This window comes from Tiliqua scincoides, chromosome 2, assembly GCF_035046505.1.
Source record: "Tiliqua scincoides isolate rTilSci1 chromosome 2, rTilSci1.hap2, whole genome shotgun sequence".
NCBI lineage: Eukaryota > Metazoa > Chordata > Lepidosauria > Squamata > Scincidae > Tiliqua > Tiliqua scincoides.
The window spans coordinates 262,288,331-262,308,766 of NC_089822.1; the positions used below are offsets into that span (position 1 = coordinate 262,288,331).

The 20,436-nt window shown below is 48.4% G+C and overlaps 1 protein-coding gene across 2 annotated transcripts in view; it reads right to left on the reverse strand.

The window, feature by feature from the left end:
• TNXB (tenascin XB) overlaps nucleotides 1–20,436 on the reverse strand; it is a 109,641-nt gene that overhangs the window by 70,332 nt on the left and 18,873 nt on the right. For both annotated transcript variants that reach the window (XM_066615336.1, XM_066615335.1), the window contains exons 2-5: nucleotides 11,620–12,070; nucleotides 5,387–7,549; nucleotides 4,829–4,941; nucleotides 3,648–3,801 (exon numbers count right to left, since the gene is read on the reverse strand). In XM_066615336.1, coding sequence (XP_066471433.1) covers nucleotides 3,648–3,801; nucleotides 4,829–4,941; nucleotides 5,387–7,549; nucleotides 11,620–12,061 — 2,872 coding nt within the window. In that variant the 5' untranslated portion in view covers nucleotides 12,062–12,070. The remainder of the gene's footprint in view (nucleotides 1–3,647; nucleotides 3,802–4,828; nucleotides 4,942–5,386; nucleotides 7,550–11,619; nucleotides 12,071–20,436) is intronic.

Sequence of the window (20,436 nt, forward strand, 5' to 3'; positions counted from 1 at the left end):
TTGAGAGGAAATAAGTAAAGCTGACAAAAGATGAGTTTGTTCAGAACAGAGATAGCAAGAAGGGGACAAAAGGAGTACGATGCTCCCAAAGTGGGTAGACCCTTGATGTGTTTGCGCACAGCTTAAAGGGGCATACAGAAATTACTGCATTTAAGAATGACATGCAAGAAAAGGTGTTATAAAGGTCTTGGGAAACAGGAAACAGAACCTGGTTCCAAAGTTAAATAATTCATTCCATTTGGGGGAAACTGGTCCATTGAATTTCATAATAAGCCAGTATAATTTCAAGGAACAGAGGCTTCCTAACTTCCTGGCTTTATTTGGTATTTTTTTGCTGTCAGTAGTCCACTACAATTACCAAGGCTTATATACAATGTGGACTTACAGTATGTCTTCAATACAAGGAATGTATCTGCATAAAAAGATAGGTACTAATAAAAATAGATTAATTATGGAGTCCTGGGGACAACAAAAGTCTGTTCACTTTAGTCACAGAGCTCAGAATTATTGGGGGGGGGGGTTTACAGGATTCCAGAATCACATGTAATCCACTTTCATCATTGAAAATAGGGAGCCAATAGAAAGAGAGATGATAATAGCCATGCGAAAGGAAGATAAGTTTTAGAGCTTTTTCCACATTGGCCCTTTTCTGGGAGACTGCCACCCTTTATTCACTTACTTTTTATGAGGAATCCACATCACATCATTGTCAAATTGCTATATTCCTGTGTTATCTATTTTGTTCTCCTATTGTGCTGTTTTCGTACTGTGTTGTTTTGTATATAACAGAACTGCATCCCCAGCCTGCCTGATGTAAACCAGTTAAGCACTTTGCTTTAAAGGACAAGGTCTTTTAGTGTCCTCTTTGCAGATTCAGCCCATTTTATTGTTTTCTGTCTAACAACATCTGGATATTAGCAATAAACAGCCCCTTAATTAACTCTTTTTGGCTGTGGGAGGTAGGTTGTTAAATGACTTGCTTTCCCCCTTGATTTTTATTTTCTCATGTATTTACCTCATTGAAAAATAGCAAGATATCATTAGAAGATCAGTGATACCACATACATGTCTTTGAAAGCCAGCTTGTTCACCTCTAATCATCTTTCCTGGAAAACTGTTATCTTAAAAGATTATGTGAGATATTTTAGGAATTTTAGGCTAAGCAGGCCCAATAAGTCCAATGCAATATATCTGTATGTCATAAGACTGGTTCCAGCATCTTCTGCAACACATGGGAGGGCACCAGGATGCAAGGGAGGGCACCAGGATGCAAGAAGGCAAATGCCTCAAGCACTCCCAAGGGAGGGCACCAGGGTGCAGGTCTCTTGTTATCTGGTGTGCTCCCTGGGGCATTTGGTGGGCCGCTGTGAGATACAGGAAGCTGGACTAGATGGGCCTATGGCCTGATCCAGTGGGGCTGTTCTTATGTTGTTCTTATGTTCCACATTGAGATCTTGCAGCAGATGCTCTGTGGTGTGAAAAGTCCTCCCTGAAGTGGGAAGCTTGAAAACCATCTCCGATTAGCTTCCAGGAAATCCAGGAGTTCTCAGGAGGTTGATAGTGGCTCTTTCAGGAAAAGATCAGCAATGTTGAAAGACAACTTGCACACCGTTACGGATTGTCTGGCAGGAGAGGGTGCATTCCAAGTTGCTCTCTATGTTCACAAGGGATAATGCTGAGGCCCAGTATGCTTCAGGTAAACTACGGAACATGCTCCGGAATTTTCTACCACATGCAAACATTCCTTGACAGACAAGTCAATGTACAGCGTTCTCTCAGAAAGACAAAAAACTAAAAACCTCTAGTTTAAGATGGCCAAAATGATGACTTGTCAGAACTTCAGCACACTTTACTCAAAATGTGGTAAAAAGTACCCCACCCAAGTTGCCCTTTTCACTCATAAGGAAGACATTTTGAATTTGGGTCTCTTCAATCCGAGTCAAACTCTGCGGATTATACAGCAGTAACAGACCTGCCCTGCTATGTGCCCCAGGGCGAAGGTCCACGATGCTGCCACCCTAGCACCATGTTGCCCTCCTGCTTACCCAATGCCATGAAGCCTCGCGTGACATTGGGGCTGACTGGGAAAGCATTCCAAGCCTTCCCCGCAATCTTAAACAATACTTCAGGGAAACCGGAAAGATTGTATCGAAAGCCTCAGAAGGCTTCCCATGCAGTTTGGAGAGCCGTATGGATGCAGTGCTTGGGGCATTTGCCCCCCTACGCAATTTGCCCCCTATGGGCGCAATCTTAACACACTTTCTAGCACCGACATTAGGGCAATGCAGCTCCTAAGTAAGGAAACAAACATTCCTTTGGCAGCGACGTGATCCCCAGGATCGCGCTGTTCAGGGGGGCTGTAGGGACTGGGGTGCACTCTGCAGGGCTCCCCAGGTCAGCAGCAGTGAAAGTGAGCAATCGCGCTCTGCCTTCGCAAAACCAGAAGTGGAGCGCGATCGCTCACTTTCACTGCAGCTGACCTGGGGAGCCCTGCAGAGGCTCGCACAGGGCTCCTTGCACCCCCAGGATGCTGTTGCAGGGACTGGTGAGTGCACCCCAGTCCCTGTAGCCCTGTCAGAAGTGAAAGTGGAGCGATCACGCCGTGCTTCCAGTTTAGCGGAGGTGGGGCGTGATTGCCCCACTTTCACTTTGGAAGCCTCAGGGAGCCCTGCGGACAAATGCATAGGGCTCCCCACACCCCCGGGAGGCTGCAGGAGACTGTGGTAAGTGCAGTGAAGCCCCTGCAGCCCCCTGAGTGGCGCGATCCTGGGGATTGCACCACTGCCTTCTCCCTGCCTCCTGGCTGCCCCTGCCCCTTAAGGGCAAAGAGGCCAGGGCCCTCAGGCTGGGGCGTCACAATGCCCCCAATCTGAAAACCTCTGCTTTATAGGATTGTGAGGATGAGGTGGGGAGAACTGTGTATGACCTGAGCTCCATGGAAGAAAGGTGAGATTCAAATATCAATTTAAAAAAATAGGCCCATGCAGAGAGATTGGCTTGTATGTAAAACTATGCTTCTAAACCCAGTGAAGGTGTAGAAGTTTGGCTGTACTTGTCGTAAGAGGCGACTGAACAGCCACCGGGTAGATGGGACTCGTTAGCCTGGGAAGGCAGCTCATCTGAGAGAAGGAAAACTCTGATCCCAAACCTCCACTGCCTTGTGGCTACATCCAGTTATGGAAAAGGCTTCAGGAGTCAACCTCGAGGCAAAATCCGGAGCCAGAGTCCCTGAGGCAGTTCATGGCTGAACACAGTCATGTTCTGGCAACTCCTGCAACGCCGCTGGAACCAACCGTATTGGCTTCTGCCTTTCCATTGGACCATTCCAGTGACGTGGAGAGGGGGGATTTGCTGCATGGGTAACAGCCTATCCTCCATACCTACTTTACTCAGGCTTCACGCACTAGAGAGGACACTCTGTTCCAGAACACTATTCAGAGTGTGATACCATAGTCTTCAGAGACTGAAGGATGCCAACAACACCCAGTGTTTTCTTTATGCATGTCAGAAGCAGCTCTTTGGTAATATAGGAGAAGTTGCAAGTTGAATTGGGAAAGGAAACTGCAGGCACCAAAGCACATTAGTGAGACATGAATGAAGTTCACAGGCATAGGTAGACTACACATGCACTGGTTCAGGCTACATACGTGTACGCACGGTCTGGGAAACGGGAGGCCCGTAGCGTTGCCCCTTTTCTGCCCGGATGGTAACATTGTATTCCTCCCCTGGCACCAGCCCTGTGCGTTCGAAGGACGTCTCAGTGCCAGGCAGGCGCACGGATCCACCTGCCTGACGATCTTTCTGCGTATTGGAGGGAGAAGGGAGGAGTGAATTCACAGTGCAAATTGGAAGCAGCCACTTCCATACGAACGAGCGCCCATACGAACCAGCCTCTGACTGTATTAGGGGCATAAAGGGAATTGGATGTGGGGTACTTAACTATGCAAGCACCTCACCTGAATTTTAAAGAGCACTCCTAAAGGGGGTGAGTAATTTGGCTTCTCTTTCAGTCTCAAATCCTCCATGAATTTTGGGCCTAACTCTATGAACATATAGATCTATGTCACAGTTGTGACAAGGCTGTGTTGTGAGTCTGAAAAAGTTAAACTACTCTTCCAAGGGAAGAGCACCCTGATCCTTTTAGTTGCTATTTTTCTACCCCTTCCCTGATTTTAGGCTATCATGTCTGTGATGAGTGAAACAAACTGTACTATTTTTATTGGCAACCTTCAGTCTCGAAAGACTATGGTATCGCGCTCTGAAAGGTGGTTCTGGCACAGCGTCTAGTGTGGCTGAAAAGGCCAATCCGGGAGTGACAATCCCTTCCACACTGGGAGCAAGTGCAGTCTGTCCCTGGTCTGTCTCCCTGGCTATGGGCCTTCCTTCTTTGTCTCTTTGCCTCAGACTGTTGGCAAAGTGTCTCTTCAAACTGGGAAAGGCCATGCTGCACAGCCTGCCTCCAAGCAGGCCGCTCAGAGGCCAGGGTTTCCCACCTGTTGAGGTCCACTCCTAAGGCCTTCAGATCCCTCTTGCAGATGTCCTTGTATCACAGCTGTGGTCTACCTGTAGGGCGCTTTCCTTGCACGAGTTCTCCATAGAGGAGATCCTTTGGGAAATAAACTGTACATAATATTGCAAATGTAGGCCTATTACAGATTAAGGAAATAACATCATGGTTCCTGCTGTTGTGTTATCAAGGAATATGAGTTTGCTTTCTCCCATGTTACTCAAATATACACTGGTGTCCCAACAAACAGAAGACCATTGCCACACAAACACCATCTGAGCAACCTCCCTCTCTCTGTTGTCCCCAAGCACAGCCAGTTACCATGGGAGCCACTTGGATCTCATATCCATCCACAGGTAACACTGGGCGACTCCACTCCAGGCGGAAGGATGTTTCATCTCTTCTACGCACATGAACGCCAATGGATGGAATCTCTGTTTAGCCAGAATTGGTAGAGAGGAAGATGGGTCAGAATAAGCAATCACAACTTCTCATGCCTATCATCTCTGAAGCCTCCTAAGGTAGCACTCCTGAGTTATGTGCATTCTTCATAGGCTTGCTTCTCACTCCCTGTTTAAGCTGAACAAAAGCAAATCCACCCAAAAGTAGTCATGCTACGTAGTTCCCCTTGCTGTGAATAAGGTTTCCCTGCAACTACTCTCACAATAAGAATGTTCTGAGGTTCTCACAATAAGAATGTTCTGAAAATTATGAGGTTCAGGACTGCCAGACCTCTGGATGCAACCCAAAGCTTCAGGGTTACAAACCTTACCCTTTGGGGAAATGAGCAAGTCTCAGAGTGAGAAGCTAATTCAGGAGTCAAGTTGCTAGAGTACATCAGAGACTTCAGGACTTTTAGTAAGATAAATTTCTACCTACCTATGGAACAGTCTTCTCCAGAATAACCTTCCTGGCACTGGCATACCCCGTTCTGGCACTCTCCATGGCCACTGCAGTCCTCTGGGCATGCCAGCTGCCCACAGTCAGGCCCTGTGTATCCCCCGTGGCAGGCGCACACCCCTCCCTTCAGACAACGCCCTCTCTGGCTGCAGTCATTGGGACAGGACTTGGTGCCACATGCCGGGCCTGTAAAACCTGGCTCACATACACAGCGCCCATCACGGCATTCTCCACGCTGGTTACAGTTGTTAGGGCAGGCCCGAGTTCCACAGTCCGGTCCAGAGTAGCCTTGGTCACACACGCAGAGTCCATCACGGCACTTTCCGTGTCGGTTACAGTTGTTAGGGCAGGTCCGGGTTCCGCAGTCAGGCCCAGAGTAGCCAGGGTCACATATGCAGCGTCCATTACGACACTCTCCACGTTGGTTACAGTTGTTGGGGCAGGTCCGGGTTCCGCAATCAGGCCCAGAATAACCCTGCTCACATATGCAGAGACCATCATGACATTCTCCACGCCTATTACAATTGCTAGGGCAAGTCCGGGTTCCACAGTCAGGTCCGGAATAGCCAGGGTTACATACACAGCGTCCATTACGGCACTCTCCACGTTGGTTACAGTTGTTAGGGCAGGCCCGACTCCCACAGTCAGGCCCTGAGTAGCCTTGGTCACATATGCAGGTTCCATCACGGCATTCTCCACGCCGGTTGCAGTTGTTAGGGCATGTCCGGCTCCCACAGTCAGGCCCAGAGTAGCCAGGGTTACACACACAACGTCCATTACGGCACTCTCCGTGTTGGTTACAGTTGCTAGGGCAGGCCCGGGTTGCACAGTCAGGCCCAGAATAGCCTTGCTCACATATGCAGAGCCCGTCACGACATTCTCCACGCCGGTTACAGTTGCTAGGGCAGGTCCGGCTCCCACAGTCAGGCCCAGAGTAGCCAGGGTTACACACACAACGTCCATTACGGCACTCTCCGTGTTGGTTACAGTTATTAGGGCAGGCTCGGGTCGCACAGTCAGGCCCAGAATAGCCTTGCTCACATATGCAGAGTCCGTCACGACATTCTCCACGCCGGTTACAGTTGCTAGGGCAGTTCTGGCTCCCACAGTCAGGCCCAGAGTAGCCAGGGTTACACACACAACGTCCATTACGGCACTCTCCACGTTGGTTACAGTTGTTAGGGCAGGCCTGGCTCCCACAGTCAGGCCCAGAGTAGCCAGGGTTACACACACAACGTCCATTACGGCACTCTCCGTGTTGGTTACAGTTGTTAGGGCAGGCCCGGGTTGCACAGTCAGGCCCAGAATAGCCTTGCTCACATATGCAGAGTCCGTCACGACATTCTCCACGCCGGTTACAGTTGCTAGGGCAGTTCTGGCTCCCACAGTCAGGCCCAGAGTAGCCAGGGTTACACACACAACGTCCATTACGGCACTCTCCACGTTGGTTACAGTTGTTAGGGCAGGCCTGGCTCCCACAGTCAGGCCCAGAGTAGCCAGGGTTACACACACAACGTCCATTACGGCACTCTCCGTGTTGGTTACAGTTGTTAGGGCAGGCCCGGGTTGCACAGTCAGGCCCAGAATAGCCTTGCTCACATATGCAGAGTCCGTCACGACATTCTCCACGCCGGTTACAGTTGTTAGGGCAGTTCTGGCTCCCACAGTCAGGCCCAGAGTAGCCAGGGTTACACACACAACGTCCATTACGGCACTCTCCACGTTGGTTACAGTTGTTAGGGCAGGCCCGGGTTCCGCAGTCAGGCCCAGCGTAGCCAGGGTCACACACGCACCGTCCCGATACACATTGGCCATGACCCCGGCAGTCCTGGGGGCAGGCTGGGTCAGAGCAGGAAGGACCAACGTATCCTTGAAAGCAGGAGCAACGTCCATCTACACAACGGCCTTGGTCATTACAATCGTCTGGACAAGTAGGTGGCTCTTCACAGCGGGCCCCGGAATAGCCAGGGCGGCACTGGCAACGCCCATTCAAGCACTTGCCCCGTTGCGGGCCACCACATCCACCTGGGCAGCTTTGCTCAGCGCAGGTGGGGCCACTCCAACCTGGCTCACATTCACAGAGGCAGCGAGAGAGATCAAAGGACCCGTGATGTGAACACAAAGTGCGGATGTCTGTCTGACCTAGGTGAGGGAACAAGAGAAATAAGAAACTCTGTACAATTTGTGCAACATTTTGATGCTATTTATCTTAAAATACTAATTAATAGTGTTGGAGAAGTTTTATGACACCTCCCCCCCCCCCATGTCCAATAAAGGAAGTCTGGAGTGTTTCATCAAAAATATTATAATATGTAGGGTTACCATCTGGATAGCTAAATCCCGAGAACAGTATTATTTAACACATATTAACAACATGCTGTGTAATATCCAGCTTTAAGGAAAGCCCTTCTCAGCTTGTATGGTATCCACAAATCATAAGGTATAAGTGGAAAGTTCTTGTATATAGTGCTATAAATATCTTGTACATAACAAACAATATATGGAAAGAACTTGTATATAACGGTGTATATATCTTTGTATATAACAAAGATCTTGTATATAATAATGAAAAATTTATCACAAAAAGATAAAAAAGGTGCTATCGCAGGCTATAAAAGAGCAAGCATAAGAACATAAGAACATAAGAACAGCCCCACTGGATCAGGCCATAGGCCCATCTAGTCCAGCTTTCTGTATCTCACAGCGGCCCACCAAATGCCCCAGGGAGCACACCAGATAACAAGAGACCTCATCCTGGTGCTCTCCCCTACATCTGGCATTCTGACTTAACCCATTCCTAAAATCAGGAGGTTGCGCATACACATCATGGCTTGTACCCCATAATGGATTTTTCCTCCAGAAACTTGTCCAATCCCCTTTTAAAGGCGTCTAGGCTAGACACCAGCACCACATCCTGTGGCAAGGAGTTCCACAGACCGACCACACGCTGAGTAAAGAAATATTTTCTTTTGTCTGTCCTAACCCGCCCAACACTCAATTTTAGTGGATGTCCCCTGGTTCTGGTATTATGTGAGAGTGTAAAGAGCATCTCCCTATCCACTCTGTCCATCCCCTGCATAATTTTGTATGTCTCAATCATGTCCCCCCTCAAGCGTCTCTTTTCTAGGCTGAAGAGGCCCAAACGCCGTAGCCTTTCCTCATAAGGAAGGTGCCCCAGCCCCGTAATCATCTTAGTCGCTCTCTTTTGCACCTTTTCCATTTCCACTATGTCTTTTTTGAGATGCGGCGACCAGAACTGGACACAATACTCCAGGTGTGGCCTTACCATCGATTTGTACAACGGCATTATAATACTAACCGTTTTGTTCTCAATACCCTTCCTAATGATCCCAAGCATAGAATTGGCCTTCTTCACTGCTGCCGCACATTGGGTCGACACTTTCATCGACCTGTCCACCACCACCCCAAGATCTCTCTCCTGATCTGTCACAGACAGCTCAGAACCCATCAGCCTATATCTAAAGTTTTGATTTTTTGCCCCAATGTGCATGACTTTACACTTACTGACATTGAAGCGCATCTGCCATTTTGCTGCCCATTCTGCCAGTCTGGAGAGATCCTTCTGGAGCTCCTCACAATCACTTCTGGTCTTTACCACTCGGAAAAGTTTGGTGTCATCTGCAAACTTAGCCACTTCACTGCTCAACCCTGTCTCCAGGTCATTTATGAAGAGGTTGAAAAGCACCGGTCCCAGGACAGATCCTTGGGGCACACCGCTTTTCACCTCTCTCCATTGTGAAAATTGCCCATTGACACCCACTCTCTGCTTCCTGGCCTCCAACCAGTTCTCAATCCAGGAGAGGACCTGTCCTCTAATTCCCTGACTGTGGAGTTTTTTCAGTAGCCTTTGGTGAGGGACCGTGTCAAACGCCTTCTGAAAGTCCAGATATATAATGTCCACGGGTTCTCCCGCATCCACATGCCTGTTGACCTTTTCAAAGAATTCTATAAGGTTTGTGAGGCAAGACTTACCCTTACAGAAGCCATGCTGACTCTCCCTCAGCAAGGCCTGTTCGTCTATGTGTTTTGAGATCCTATCTTTGATGAGGCATTCCACCATCTTACCCGGTATAGATGTTAGGCTGACCGGCCTATAGTTTCCCGGGTCCCCCCTCTTTCCCTTTTTAAAAATAGGCGTGACATTTGCTATCCTCCAATCTTCTGGTACCGTGGCTGTTTTGAGGGACAAGTTGCATACCTTAGTCAAGAGATCTGCAACTTCATTCTTCAATTCCTTAATAACCCTTGGGTGTATGCCATCAGGGCCCGGTGACTTATTGATCTTTAATTTATCAATGAGGTCTGAAACATCTTCTCTTTTAACCTCTATCTGACTTAACTCCTCGGTTAGGAGGGGCAGTTCGGGCAGCGGTATCTGCCCGAGGTCTTCTGCCGTGAAGAAGCAGAAGTGCTAAGTTATTGGTATTTTGTTAACATCCACAACAGGGGTCTCCAAACTTTTCAGTGCAAGGGCCACATTGTATATTTTGTTTATGCATGTGCAAAAATGATGCTATTTCCTCACTGTGATCATTTTACGGAATTGTTCAAAAGTCAACATGTGGAAAACCAATTTGTTTTATTGGCAGGAATGAGGTTAACAGTGAATGATGGTTTGAGGATCTTAAAGCATATGGCTCAGGTGATTGAAAATGAGGGTTCGCCGGGCTGACACCACTCTGGCCATACGGAAAGCAGCGCGGGGACAGAACAATATGTATTAACTGTCCAACTGTGTGACTCGAAAAAATACTTTAAGTTGCTGCAGTCCGATAATTGTGGCCAGCCAGATGTGACCCCTGGGCCATAGTTCGAAGACCCCTGATCTAGACTGTCAAGAATATCAGAGAGAGTCTGTAACAAGAGGAGTAAGCAGGTTTGAGATAAACTCTGAGGTAAAGATTTCCCACCCTTTCCAAGTGGCACTGCAGTTAATGACAGCTGGAACATCTGGACCAGCTGCCAGTCATTACCATTAATTCCTGATGCCACACACATGCACTCACATCAGCAAGGGATGAAAGTTAATAATAAATATAAAACGTAAATAAGAAACGTGAAATAATTATCATTATTTACTGGGAGTTATTGGGGGTTCACTGGAATAAAATGTAAGTTTTATGCTCATGGTGAGTAAATATAATTAAGAATTTAAATACTTTTTAAATATTGTGGCTCTTAAACCACCTCTCTTGCTGTTCTCAAGCAAAGGAAGCTTATCGTATGTGGCTCTTGTGTCAGGCCGTCCCTGATATATATGATTTGTTAGATGTGTTTTGACTTGTCATGAGTTACTTTTCGACTGGTTCAAGTTGTCTGAACTGGTGAAAGTTTTATACTTTCTATATGTTTAATAAATCTTTTTCTTATACAGTTTTAACCATACTCCTTTCTCTGCATAGTTCCTTGATATCAGGTCAATATATCCAATAAAAGGGTTCCAGTACACAAACCCAGGTGGGCTTCCCTGGCCCTTCCTAAAATATGGTCAGCAAGCGGATAGTTACACCAACACATATAGCACTTTGGACATATGAAGCTGCATTATATAGTGCCTGACCATGGCGTTAGTCCATATAGTTCAGTAATAGGACCAAACCACCCCCCTGAAACCTGTTCCTGGTGCTGCAAACATATGAAGTAACATGTGAAGAAAGCAAATCTGAGCATGCGCAGAATGCATTTCCCTCACTGCTAAAGAACTAGGATTAAAGCCCTTTTAAATTAGGGAGTATGGCTCCTAGATCATCAAAGGGCATGACTGAGTCCTTTGACAGCTCCAAAATGGGAATTTGTGGAATTCTTTCTCATTGTCCCTAATGTAAATTAGTCAAGATCAAAGTAGCCACAAAGTTCCAATAGATTGTGTGTGTGTGTGTGTGTGTGTGTGTGCGTGTGCGTGCACGTGCATACTTTAATGTAGCCAATATGGACAGGCAAGTTGGCCCCCACTTATGCCATTTCATAAATAAATCCAAGCTTCTTTCCAAAATGTTAGAATACAGCTCAACTTTCCTGGCACCTGTGCTGCCCAGGGTCAGAACGGCAGAATGCCCCCTCCACAGAGGAGAATGCCCCTCCCCACTGTCTTGTCCACTGGGCTTCTGAAGACCTTTTGAGGAGATGCTTTGCATATCTCTCACACCACGTCTGCTGTGCTCTTCCATGCACTTTCTTTTCCCAAGGCTCACCTGTACTGGCCTGGATACTAGCAGTAGCAGGGCAACAGCCTCCTCCAGCTTGGCAGGTCTCTCGGAGCGTCCGTACTTCATTCTCAAGGGCTTGCAGCCGTCTCAAGAGATCCTGGGTGTCCTCAGTGCCAGGTGGACACCCACAGGTCTGGGAAGGCAGATTGATGCGGTGGGTGAAAACCACATGTTCCTGGTCGGGCCCTTCCAGGGTATGTTCATAGAGGCCTCCTGCCTGCGAGGATCCTGGGGGCCCTAATGCTTCCTGCGGCGCCGCGGCAACACCTTCATTTTCTGTGCCATCCCCTACCAGCTTTATGGTATAAACATGAGAGAAAACGGTAGCGTTGGAGGGGATGGCAGGACGGGGCACAAGAGCCGCCCAAGAGACCCCCAGCAAGAAGTGGAAGAGAAGAAAGGGAATTGCGTTTGGTGGCTTCCCCATGGTGCGAACCTGTGAGAAACAAATAAGTCAAATGGGTTAGAGTTTTGTCACACAGTGTGGGATAGAAGTGAAGGTACAAAAACATAATCATAAGGACATAAGAAGAGCCCTGCTGGGTCATGCCAAAGGCCCAGCATGACCTACTTGACAGGGTTGTTGTGAGGACAAAATGGTTGGCAACCTTCATTCTCGAAAGACTATGGTATAAGCCTATAGCACCCGGTCTTCCCAAACGGTCTCCCATCCAAGTACTAACCAGGCCTGACCCTGCTTAGCTTCAGACGAGGACAAAAGGAGGGAAGAAAGCATGTACACTACTCTGAACTCCTTGGAGGAAGGGCAGTATAAAAATATGAAAAATAAATAGCTTTTTCATCAAGTTAACATGGGGCTGTAGTGATGGGTGACAGCAGGGAGGCAAGGGGAACTTGTCCTCCCTTTTGATATCACCTATGATCTCTAGAGACAGAGAGGGAGCAGAGGAACTCCACAGGATAGTGATTCTGGCATTTCAGACTAATTATTATTATTAACAGTATTTATATACCGCTTTTCAACTCATTTCAAAAGACAAAAACATTCCAAAAGAGTGTTCCAAAAGACAAAAACAGCATCAGTGATTTACCAGGGAACTTGGTACTGGGATTTTACAGTTGGAAGTGTATGTACGAGTTCAGTACAAGTGTATGTATGTAGTTCATACATACATACATACATACATACATACATACATACAAGTGTATGTATGTAGTTCATACATACATACATACATACATACATACATACATACAAGTGTATGTATGTAGTTCATACATACATACATACATACATACATACATACATACATACATACATACATACAAGTGTATGTATGTAGTTCATACATACATACATACATACATACAAGTGTATGTATGTAGTTCAGGCATTGCCAAACCCAAGCCCATTAACAGGTATTAAAATCACTCTCGTTCTCTTGCACACACAAGCTGTGCCTTTGTGCACTGTGGTTGAAGAAGCCCCAACTAAAAGGAATGGTTTTCACGTTCGCTCTCACAGAGCCTCACCACAGGATAAAGAGCCACCAGGGAAATCATTAAGCGCAATGTGGATCTCGCCTATCACATTGATGCGGACAGCAGGAATGCAAACAGAGACCTGAGACAATCCCTGAGCACTTGCCAAAGCTGAGCCTCTAGGGAACCATCACAGTGGCAGAGAAACCCACAGGGTGCTCTGAAATGCAACTCGACACATGGCGGAGACGCAGGGATGGAGCAGGAAGTTGGCAGGAGACAACACTGAATTAGATAAGAGCAAGCCAGAGGGGAAAGAGGGAGTATAAATGCAGGCTGAACAGTTCCTTAGGATAACAGCTGTGGGATCTCCTTCCTTAGAACCACTTGCATAACAGTAACATGTGTTTTTGAAGGAGATATCTAATGGAGCAGCTTGGAGAAGGGAACTTCCCTTCAGTTAGGGAGAGGGCTCTCTCTCTCTCTCTCTCGGGGGGGGGGTTGTACAGAGATCCGCAACTGTTCAGGGCTGGTCTCCATGATGCATCAAGAGGTAGAGCAGTGGCTCTCACTGGGGTTTGCCCATAGTCTGCTAATTCAGACAGCCAAACACAGTTAGTTCAAACAGGTTCACAAACCAGCTTCAAACCATGGTTTAGAACGATCCTGCACTGTTGACTCCAAACAGTCCATGGAGCTTGAACAGGCCCATCCATAAGGCTGTTGCTTCAGGCATCAGTTTGATGGGGGAGGGCACACACCTCCATCCACCCACTCACCTCTTCACTGGATTGTAAGAGAAAGGGAGCCTAGCGAAAGAAGTGTGTGGAAGAGGAGTGCAGTGGGCTGCAGAGCATCTCCTCGCTTCCTCCTCCAATCTCTCCCTCTCTTCCTTTTCCAATCCAAGGAGTGGGAGGAGCAGAGCCTAGCATTTGACCAGGTAGGAGGGCAGCAGTTGGCATACAGCCTATGGAGCTGGGAGGTCTTGAGCAAATACTGAGTTCATTTGTTGGCAACCTTCAGTCTCGAAAGACTCTGGTATCGTGCTCTGAAAGGTGGTTCTGGCACAGCGTCTAGTGTGGCTGAAAAGGCCAATTCGGGAGTGACAATCCCTTCCACACCGGGAGCAAGTGCAGTCTGTCCCTGGTCTGTCTCCCTGGCTATGGGCCTTCCTTCTTTGCCTCTTAGCCTCAGACTGTTGGCAAAGTGTCTCTTCAAACTGGGAAAGGCCATGCTGCACAGCCTGAGCCCAAGCGGGCCGCTCAGAGGCCAGGGTTTCCCACTTGTTGAGGTCCACTCCTAAGGCCTTCAGATCCCTCTTGCAGATGTCCTTGTATCGCAGCTGTGGTCTACCTGTAGGGTGCTTTCCTTGCACGAGTTCTCCATAGAAGAGATCCTTTGGGATCCGGCCATCATCCATTCTCACGACATGACCGAGCCAACGCAGGCTCTGAACTCATGTATGCACTGAGTTCAGATATAACAAGAAACTGTGGTTGAGCAGAAAAATGGTTTCATGCTATATCTGAAGAGTCCAGCCAGAGACATGAGAGAGAAAGGAGGAGAGCGGTTTGATGGGTGATGGGGAAGGACCTTGCTACATAGGGCACCTCACTGTGGTGTTCTGATGCAGGGTAGCACTGTCTTGCAGGAGAGCCTCTTTGCCCCCACTTATGCTCTTCCTGTATGTTTGCAAGGAAAACAAAGACACCATAAGTCTCCTGTACTCTCTCCCGTCCAAAAGAAATGAAACCTGATAGTACCGTCCCTGGAAATTCTCACTGCTCACAGGGAAGCAGGGAGCACATCACAACACCCATCCAATGCTTGAGAGTTGAAAATAAAGACACATAGTATGGTGGAAACCAGCAGCCAGCAGCTCTATCAGCCTGAATTTTGGAACAAATAACTTTCAAATATATTATTTGAAAAATTTATATCCAGTCTTTCGATTCTGTCCAGGATGGCTTACAAAGTTCCCCAATAAATGTACAATACATAACAACATTAAGTAAACTCATTTAGAAAAGAAAACACAGACACACACAGACACACACAGAGACACACACACACAGAGACACAGAGACACAGACACAGACACAGACACACACACACACACACACACACACACACACACAGACAAAGAGTAGAACCATTGGGGCTTAACTATTTGATCCAGAAAGAAGTAGCCAAGCCACAGCACTATTATTGAGGTGCAGAGAGCAGATATTAACCCATCACCCAAAAGCCAGATGAAACAGGTATGTTTTGATCCCTTTCCAAAAGCCAAGAGAGAGGGACTAGTTCTTAATTCTCCGGGAAGGGAATTCCATAGTTTTGGCTCCACTACAAAGAAGGCTTGCTCCCGCACAACCATCCCTCTAACTCAGGGGTGTCCAAACATTTTGGCAGGGGGGCCACATCATCTCTCTGACACTGTGTCGGGGGCTGGGGGAAAATGAATTAATTTACATTTCAAATTTGAATAAATTTACATAAATGAATATATTAGAGATGGAACTTATATGAATCATAAAAGCGGATGTAAGTGTGACCCTTACAGGATGTGGTGATGGCATCTGGCCTGGATGCCTTTAAAAGGGGATTGGACAAGTTTCTGGAGGAAAAATCCATTACGGGGTACAAGCCATGATGTGTATGCGCAACGTCCTGATTTTAGAAATGGGCTATGTCAGAATGCCAAATGCAAGGGAGGGCACCAGGATGAAGTCTCTTGTTATCTGGTGTGCTCCCTGGGGCATTTGGTGGGCCGCTGTGAGATACAGGAGGCTGGACTAGATGGGCCTATGGCCTGATCCAGTGAGGCTGTTCTTATGTTCTTAAGTGTAAGGAGTGTAAGTGTATAAGGAGTGTGAGTGTAGCCAGTCTCCAGACACTCCCCTCGCTCTCTTCCCTTAGGCCAGAGGTGGGCAAACCCCGGCCCAGGGGCCATTTGCAGCCCTCAGGGACCCCAAGCCAACCCGCAGGAAGCCCCCAGTCTCCAATAAGCCTCTGGCAGACTGTTGGAGCCTGCGCTGGCACACGACTGCCAGACCGCTAGACACAAACTGCAGGTTGAGTTAGCGCAAGTTTTTTTAATTGTCTCCATGTGTTTTCTGCTTTTCCCCCTGAGCATTTTTTTTAGGCCCCCAACACAGTGTCAGAAAGTTGATGTGGCCTTCCTGCCAAAATGTTTGCCCACCCCTGCCTTTAGTATTGGCAACCTTCAGTCTCGAAAGACTATGGTATCGCGCTCTGAAAGGTGGTTCTGGCACAGCGTCTAGTGTGGCTGAAAAGGCCAATCCGGGAGTGACAATCCCTTCCACACTGGGAGCAAGTGCAGTCTGTCCCTGGTCTGTCTCCCTGGCTATGGGCCTTCCTTCTTTGCCTCTTAGCCTCAGACTGTTGGCCAAGTGTCTCTTCAAACTGGGAAAGGCCATGCTGCACAGCCTGCCTCCAAGCGGGCCGCTCAGAGGCCAGGGTTTCCCACTTGTTGAGGTCCATCCCTAAGGCCTTCAGATCTCTCTTGCAGATGTCCTTGTATCGCAGCTGTGGTCTACCTGTAGGGCGCTTTCCTTAACAGAAACTCCACTGCAGGTCTGTATTCAGAACCCTGCCCCTGCTAGAGAGCAATACAGAACTGCTAGGATAGCTGGTCCATCCATGAGGCTGACTGATTGCCTCAGGCAGTAGACCGGCAGGGTTTGCCTGCTCCTGCCCACCCACTCGCCCCCTCTGTCACTCCTTCATCTACTCCCTGGATTGAAAAAGGAAGAGGGAGCAAAGTGGAAGAGGAAAATTGGTGCAGAAGAAAGTGATGGGCTAGACAGAGAGTCTTAATCAAGCCTGGCCCACCCATGAGGTCAACTGAAGTGGTTGCCTCAGGTAGCAGATTGGTGGAGATCTGCCAGCAGATTGGTGGGGGTCTGCCAGCAGATTGATCTCTGTCTGCCAACTTGCCCCTTCCCCACTGCTTGCCCCTTCCCCACTGCTTCTATTTTCACTCCCTGGATTGAAGAGGAAGACAGGGACACAAAGGAAGAGGAAATGTGGAGAGCTGGGCCAGAACATTGGAGAGTGAGAGGAGTAAAGGCTGACACATCATCAGGTTGGAGGGCCAGCTTCTGGCTTGCTGCCTCAGGCATCAGGAGGTCTTGGGCCAGCCCTTGCTCTAGCCCACCACTCTCATCTCCTCCACGCTTCTTTTTCAGTTCCATTGCCCTTAATCTTTTCCAGGCCTGGGAGTGGGAAGAGCAGGGGATAGCACATCACCAGGTAAGGGGACGACGGCTGCATTTGGTGCAGTGACCCAGTTGCTGAGTGATCTTGAACTGGCCTCGACACTCCTCTGGAGTCTGAATTCAATAGGCAAGGTTTAGACGCCAATAGACCGTGTCAGTGAAAAGGCAGCAGAAGTGGGAAATACTCTCTTCTTCCTGAAATCCTGGACGGCCATCTTCCAAGCTTCACACCCTGGCAAGGAGCCCACTGTTGGGAGCCCCCTGTTTCTGCAACTCCTTTTCCTTCTTGTCTGTTTCCTGACCCACCCTCTGGTCTGGTCCTGACCCACCATCTGCTGCCATCTGCTTACTCACCAGTTTTCTTCTTGGCAAATGGACAACCAGCAAGCAATGGCAGTGATGTGGATGGAGAACCCACTGAAGGAGGGGGGTCCACACTGAGAGCCTCTTGCACAAGGAGCCCCCCCCCCCAAAACCTGTAGCCAGCACTGGTTGGCTCAGTACAAGTCATAAGAAGAGCCCTGTTGGATCAGGCCAAAGACTCATCTAGGCCAGCTTCCTGTATCTCACAGTGGCCCACCAGATGCCTCAGGGAGCACACCAGATAACAAGAGACCTGCAAGGAATCCTGGGAATTGTAGTTTAAGAACATAAGAACAGCCCCACTGGATCAGGCCAAAGACTCATCTAGGCCAGCTTCCTGTATCTCACAGTGGCCCACCAGATGCCTCAGGGAGCACAAAAGACAGCAAGATACAACCTGCATCCTGGTGTCCTCACCTGCAACTGGCATTCTGAGGCAGTCTACTTCTAAAATCAGGAGCTTGCACATACCTATCTTAACGTAACCCATGATGAACGCTTCCTCTAGAAATTTGTCCAATCCCCTCTTAAAGGCATCTAGGTGAGATGCCATCACCAGTTCCTGCGGCAAGGAGTTCCGCGGATTCAGCAGGAGTCATGGTTTGATGCAACAGAATGGCAGTCACAGGTTTAAAAATGCACACACAGACCCCCCTCCTTGAGGCTGTTTTCCAAGTAGAGTTTCTGTGCCTTTCACAGCTATAAGTCAGCAGGAAATCCAGTAACTGAAGCTTTCTCAACAGCTGCAGCTCTGTCTGGAAAAAAGCTTCATTGGTTGAATATCTGCCTGCTGGTGCAGCTGTTCGAGGAAAAAAAATGGTGACAACCGTTATCCTCGATTAACCTTACTCGATAGATGGGGAAACAAACGTTTCCCCCACAATTCAGGTCAATGCACTGCTGGAATCCATGGGAGTTAACAAACATCCCAGCACTGGAGAAAGCCTGTGCATTGGATTATTATTCCAGCTGTTGGCCTGCAGTGCCACAACTTGCCAATAAACTTTCTGGACTTCCCTTCGTTCCCTCCCGGGGCTGCGCCATTACTTATTGGGAGTAAATAAAACGCCTGTTATCCTCTTGCTATATGAAGAGCCTCTTCACCGAGGGGGCCGGAGAGAGCACCAGGAATCGTACCCACGAAACCCTGCTTCCCTGCCATCCATTGCCAGTTAGGCTCCAGGCCTTCCTGGGGGGCCTGTGGAGCCCACCTTCTCCCTCCCCATAGCTCTACATTTAACATGCACCTTTTCCAAAGACACATTTTGATCGGAAGGCGCATGTGCCAATGCTCTTCCAGATAGATCGTATTTGTGCATTCCTCCCCAGTTCCCCTCCCCACCCCAATGTACTGGGAGGGGGGCAGGAGCGCCGGCTCTGACTCATCGCCCAGTATTCCTGACACAAGCCAATTCTGTCACCTCACCACATGCCCAGCCTGAAGGGGAATTATGATTAGGGCTCCAAACCGGGTCAGAACAGTTGGAGGAGTGCTCAGGGCCAAGGGACTCCGCTGAGACTGTGGTGACTCAGTGATGAGGGGGAAAGCACTCTGCGCATGTTCTGAGGCACCTTTGACTTTGTTATTACTTGCACACTGCAAATAGGGCTGCTTTTTTAAAGAAAGCTGCCTCTACTCCTGTTCCTTGAGCAGCAGCACCTTGGGGAGTCAAACTACATGTTGCAGGAAGCTGGTGAGCAGCACTTCTGAGCTGGATTTTTGTAACTGTAAATAGCAGCTGTGGAGGGGGCAGTCACTCTTTCAGACTGTGGCACATGGGGGGAGGCTTTTAGTCTCCATCCCTGCCATGCTCCCAATGCAGATTGAGCCCCCTCCCTTCCTAGGAAATATTCACTGCAGAGCAACAAGATCTGAATTGGGACCATGGTCAGGAGAAGGGTTAAAGCCCACGTCCCCAATCTGGATCAGCCCCCCGCCTCTGCGGCTGCTATCTATGATAAAACCAAAGCAACAACCAAGCACAAAAATGCTAATCACGCCCTTCTTGTAATATGTGATTTGACCACAACTCACAGAAATTTAGAAGTGAAGATTTTTTTGGCACAGAAATAAGTAGTGTGTGTGTGTGTGTGTGTGTGTGAGGATTTCACCTGCTTAAAAGGCAGTAAATCACGTCACCCTCCATGTAAATTACAATTTGAGGGCTTCCCTCTTTGGGCAATGATTCCAAACAGCTGAAGGTTGTTTATGGCTTCTGCAGAGGCAGGGAGCTCCACGGGCCATTGTCCTCTGTCACAGCCCCCCAGAAAATGGGATCTGGCCCAGTTTAAGGAGTTCAAATAAGTGTAACAAGATATGAGGAAGCAAGAGCTTCTGCATGGTCACTGAGGACAAAAAAAGGATGCCTTTACAGACCTTTAGCCCGAAAAGTGGTGGTGAAAGATCATTGCAAAACATCCAGGGCATAAATGCAGATTGCCTTATATTGTGCCCTGCCTTCTTTAAGAGCTCAGCCCAGAAGGCCTCAGGTTGAGAAGGCAAATTTTGGGCCTTTGAACCTCCTATTTTGGAGCAAAGTACTCAAGCAGTGGTGGGGACCAGGCTTCCCGGTAAGGGGTCCATGTTGGTGTTGAGCCATCTCCAGATGCACATTCAATGGCGTCACGCATCATTTCTGAGCATCTGGGCTGCTGAGTGCTGTGCGGCCCAGAGTTTGGCTAGGAGCTGCATGGACTTGAGGCATAAACACTGGTGGTGACCCAAATCTAGTCGTTCCTGGATGAAATCATCTGG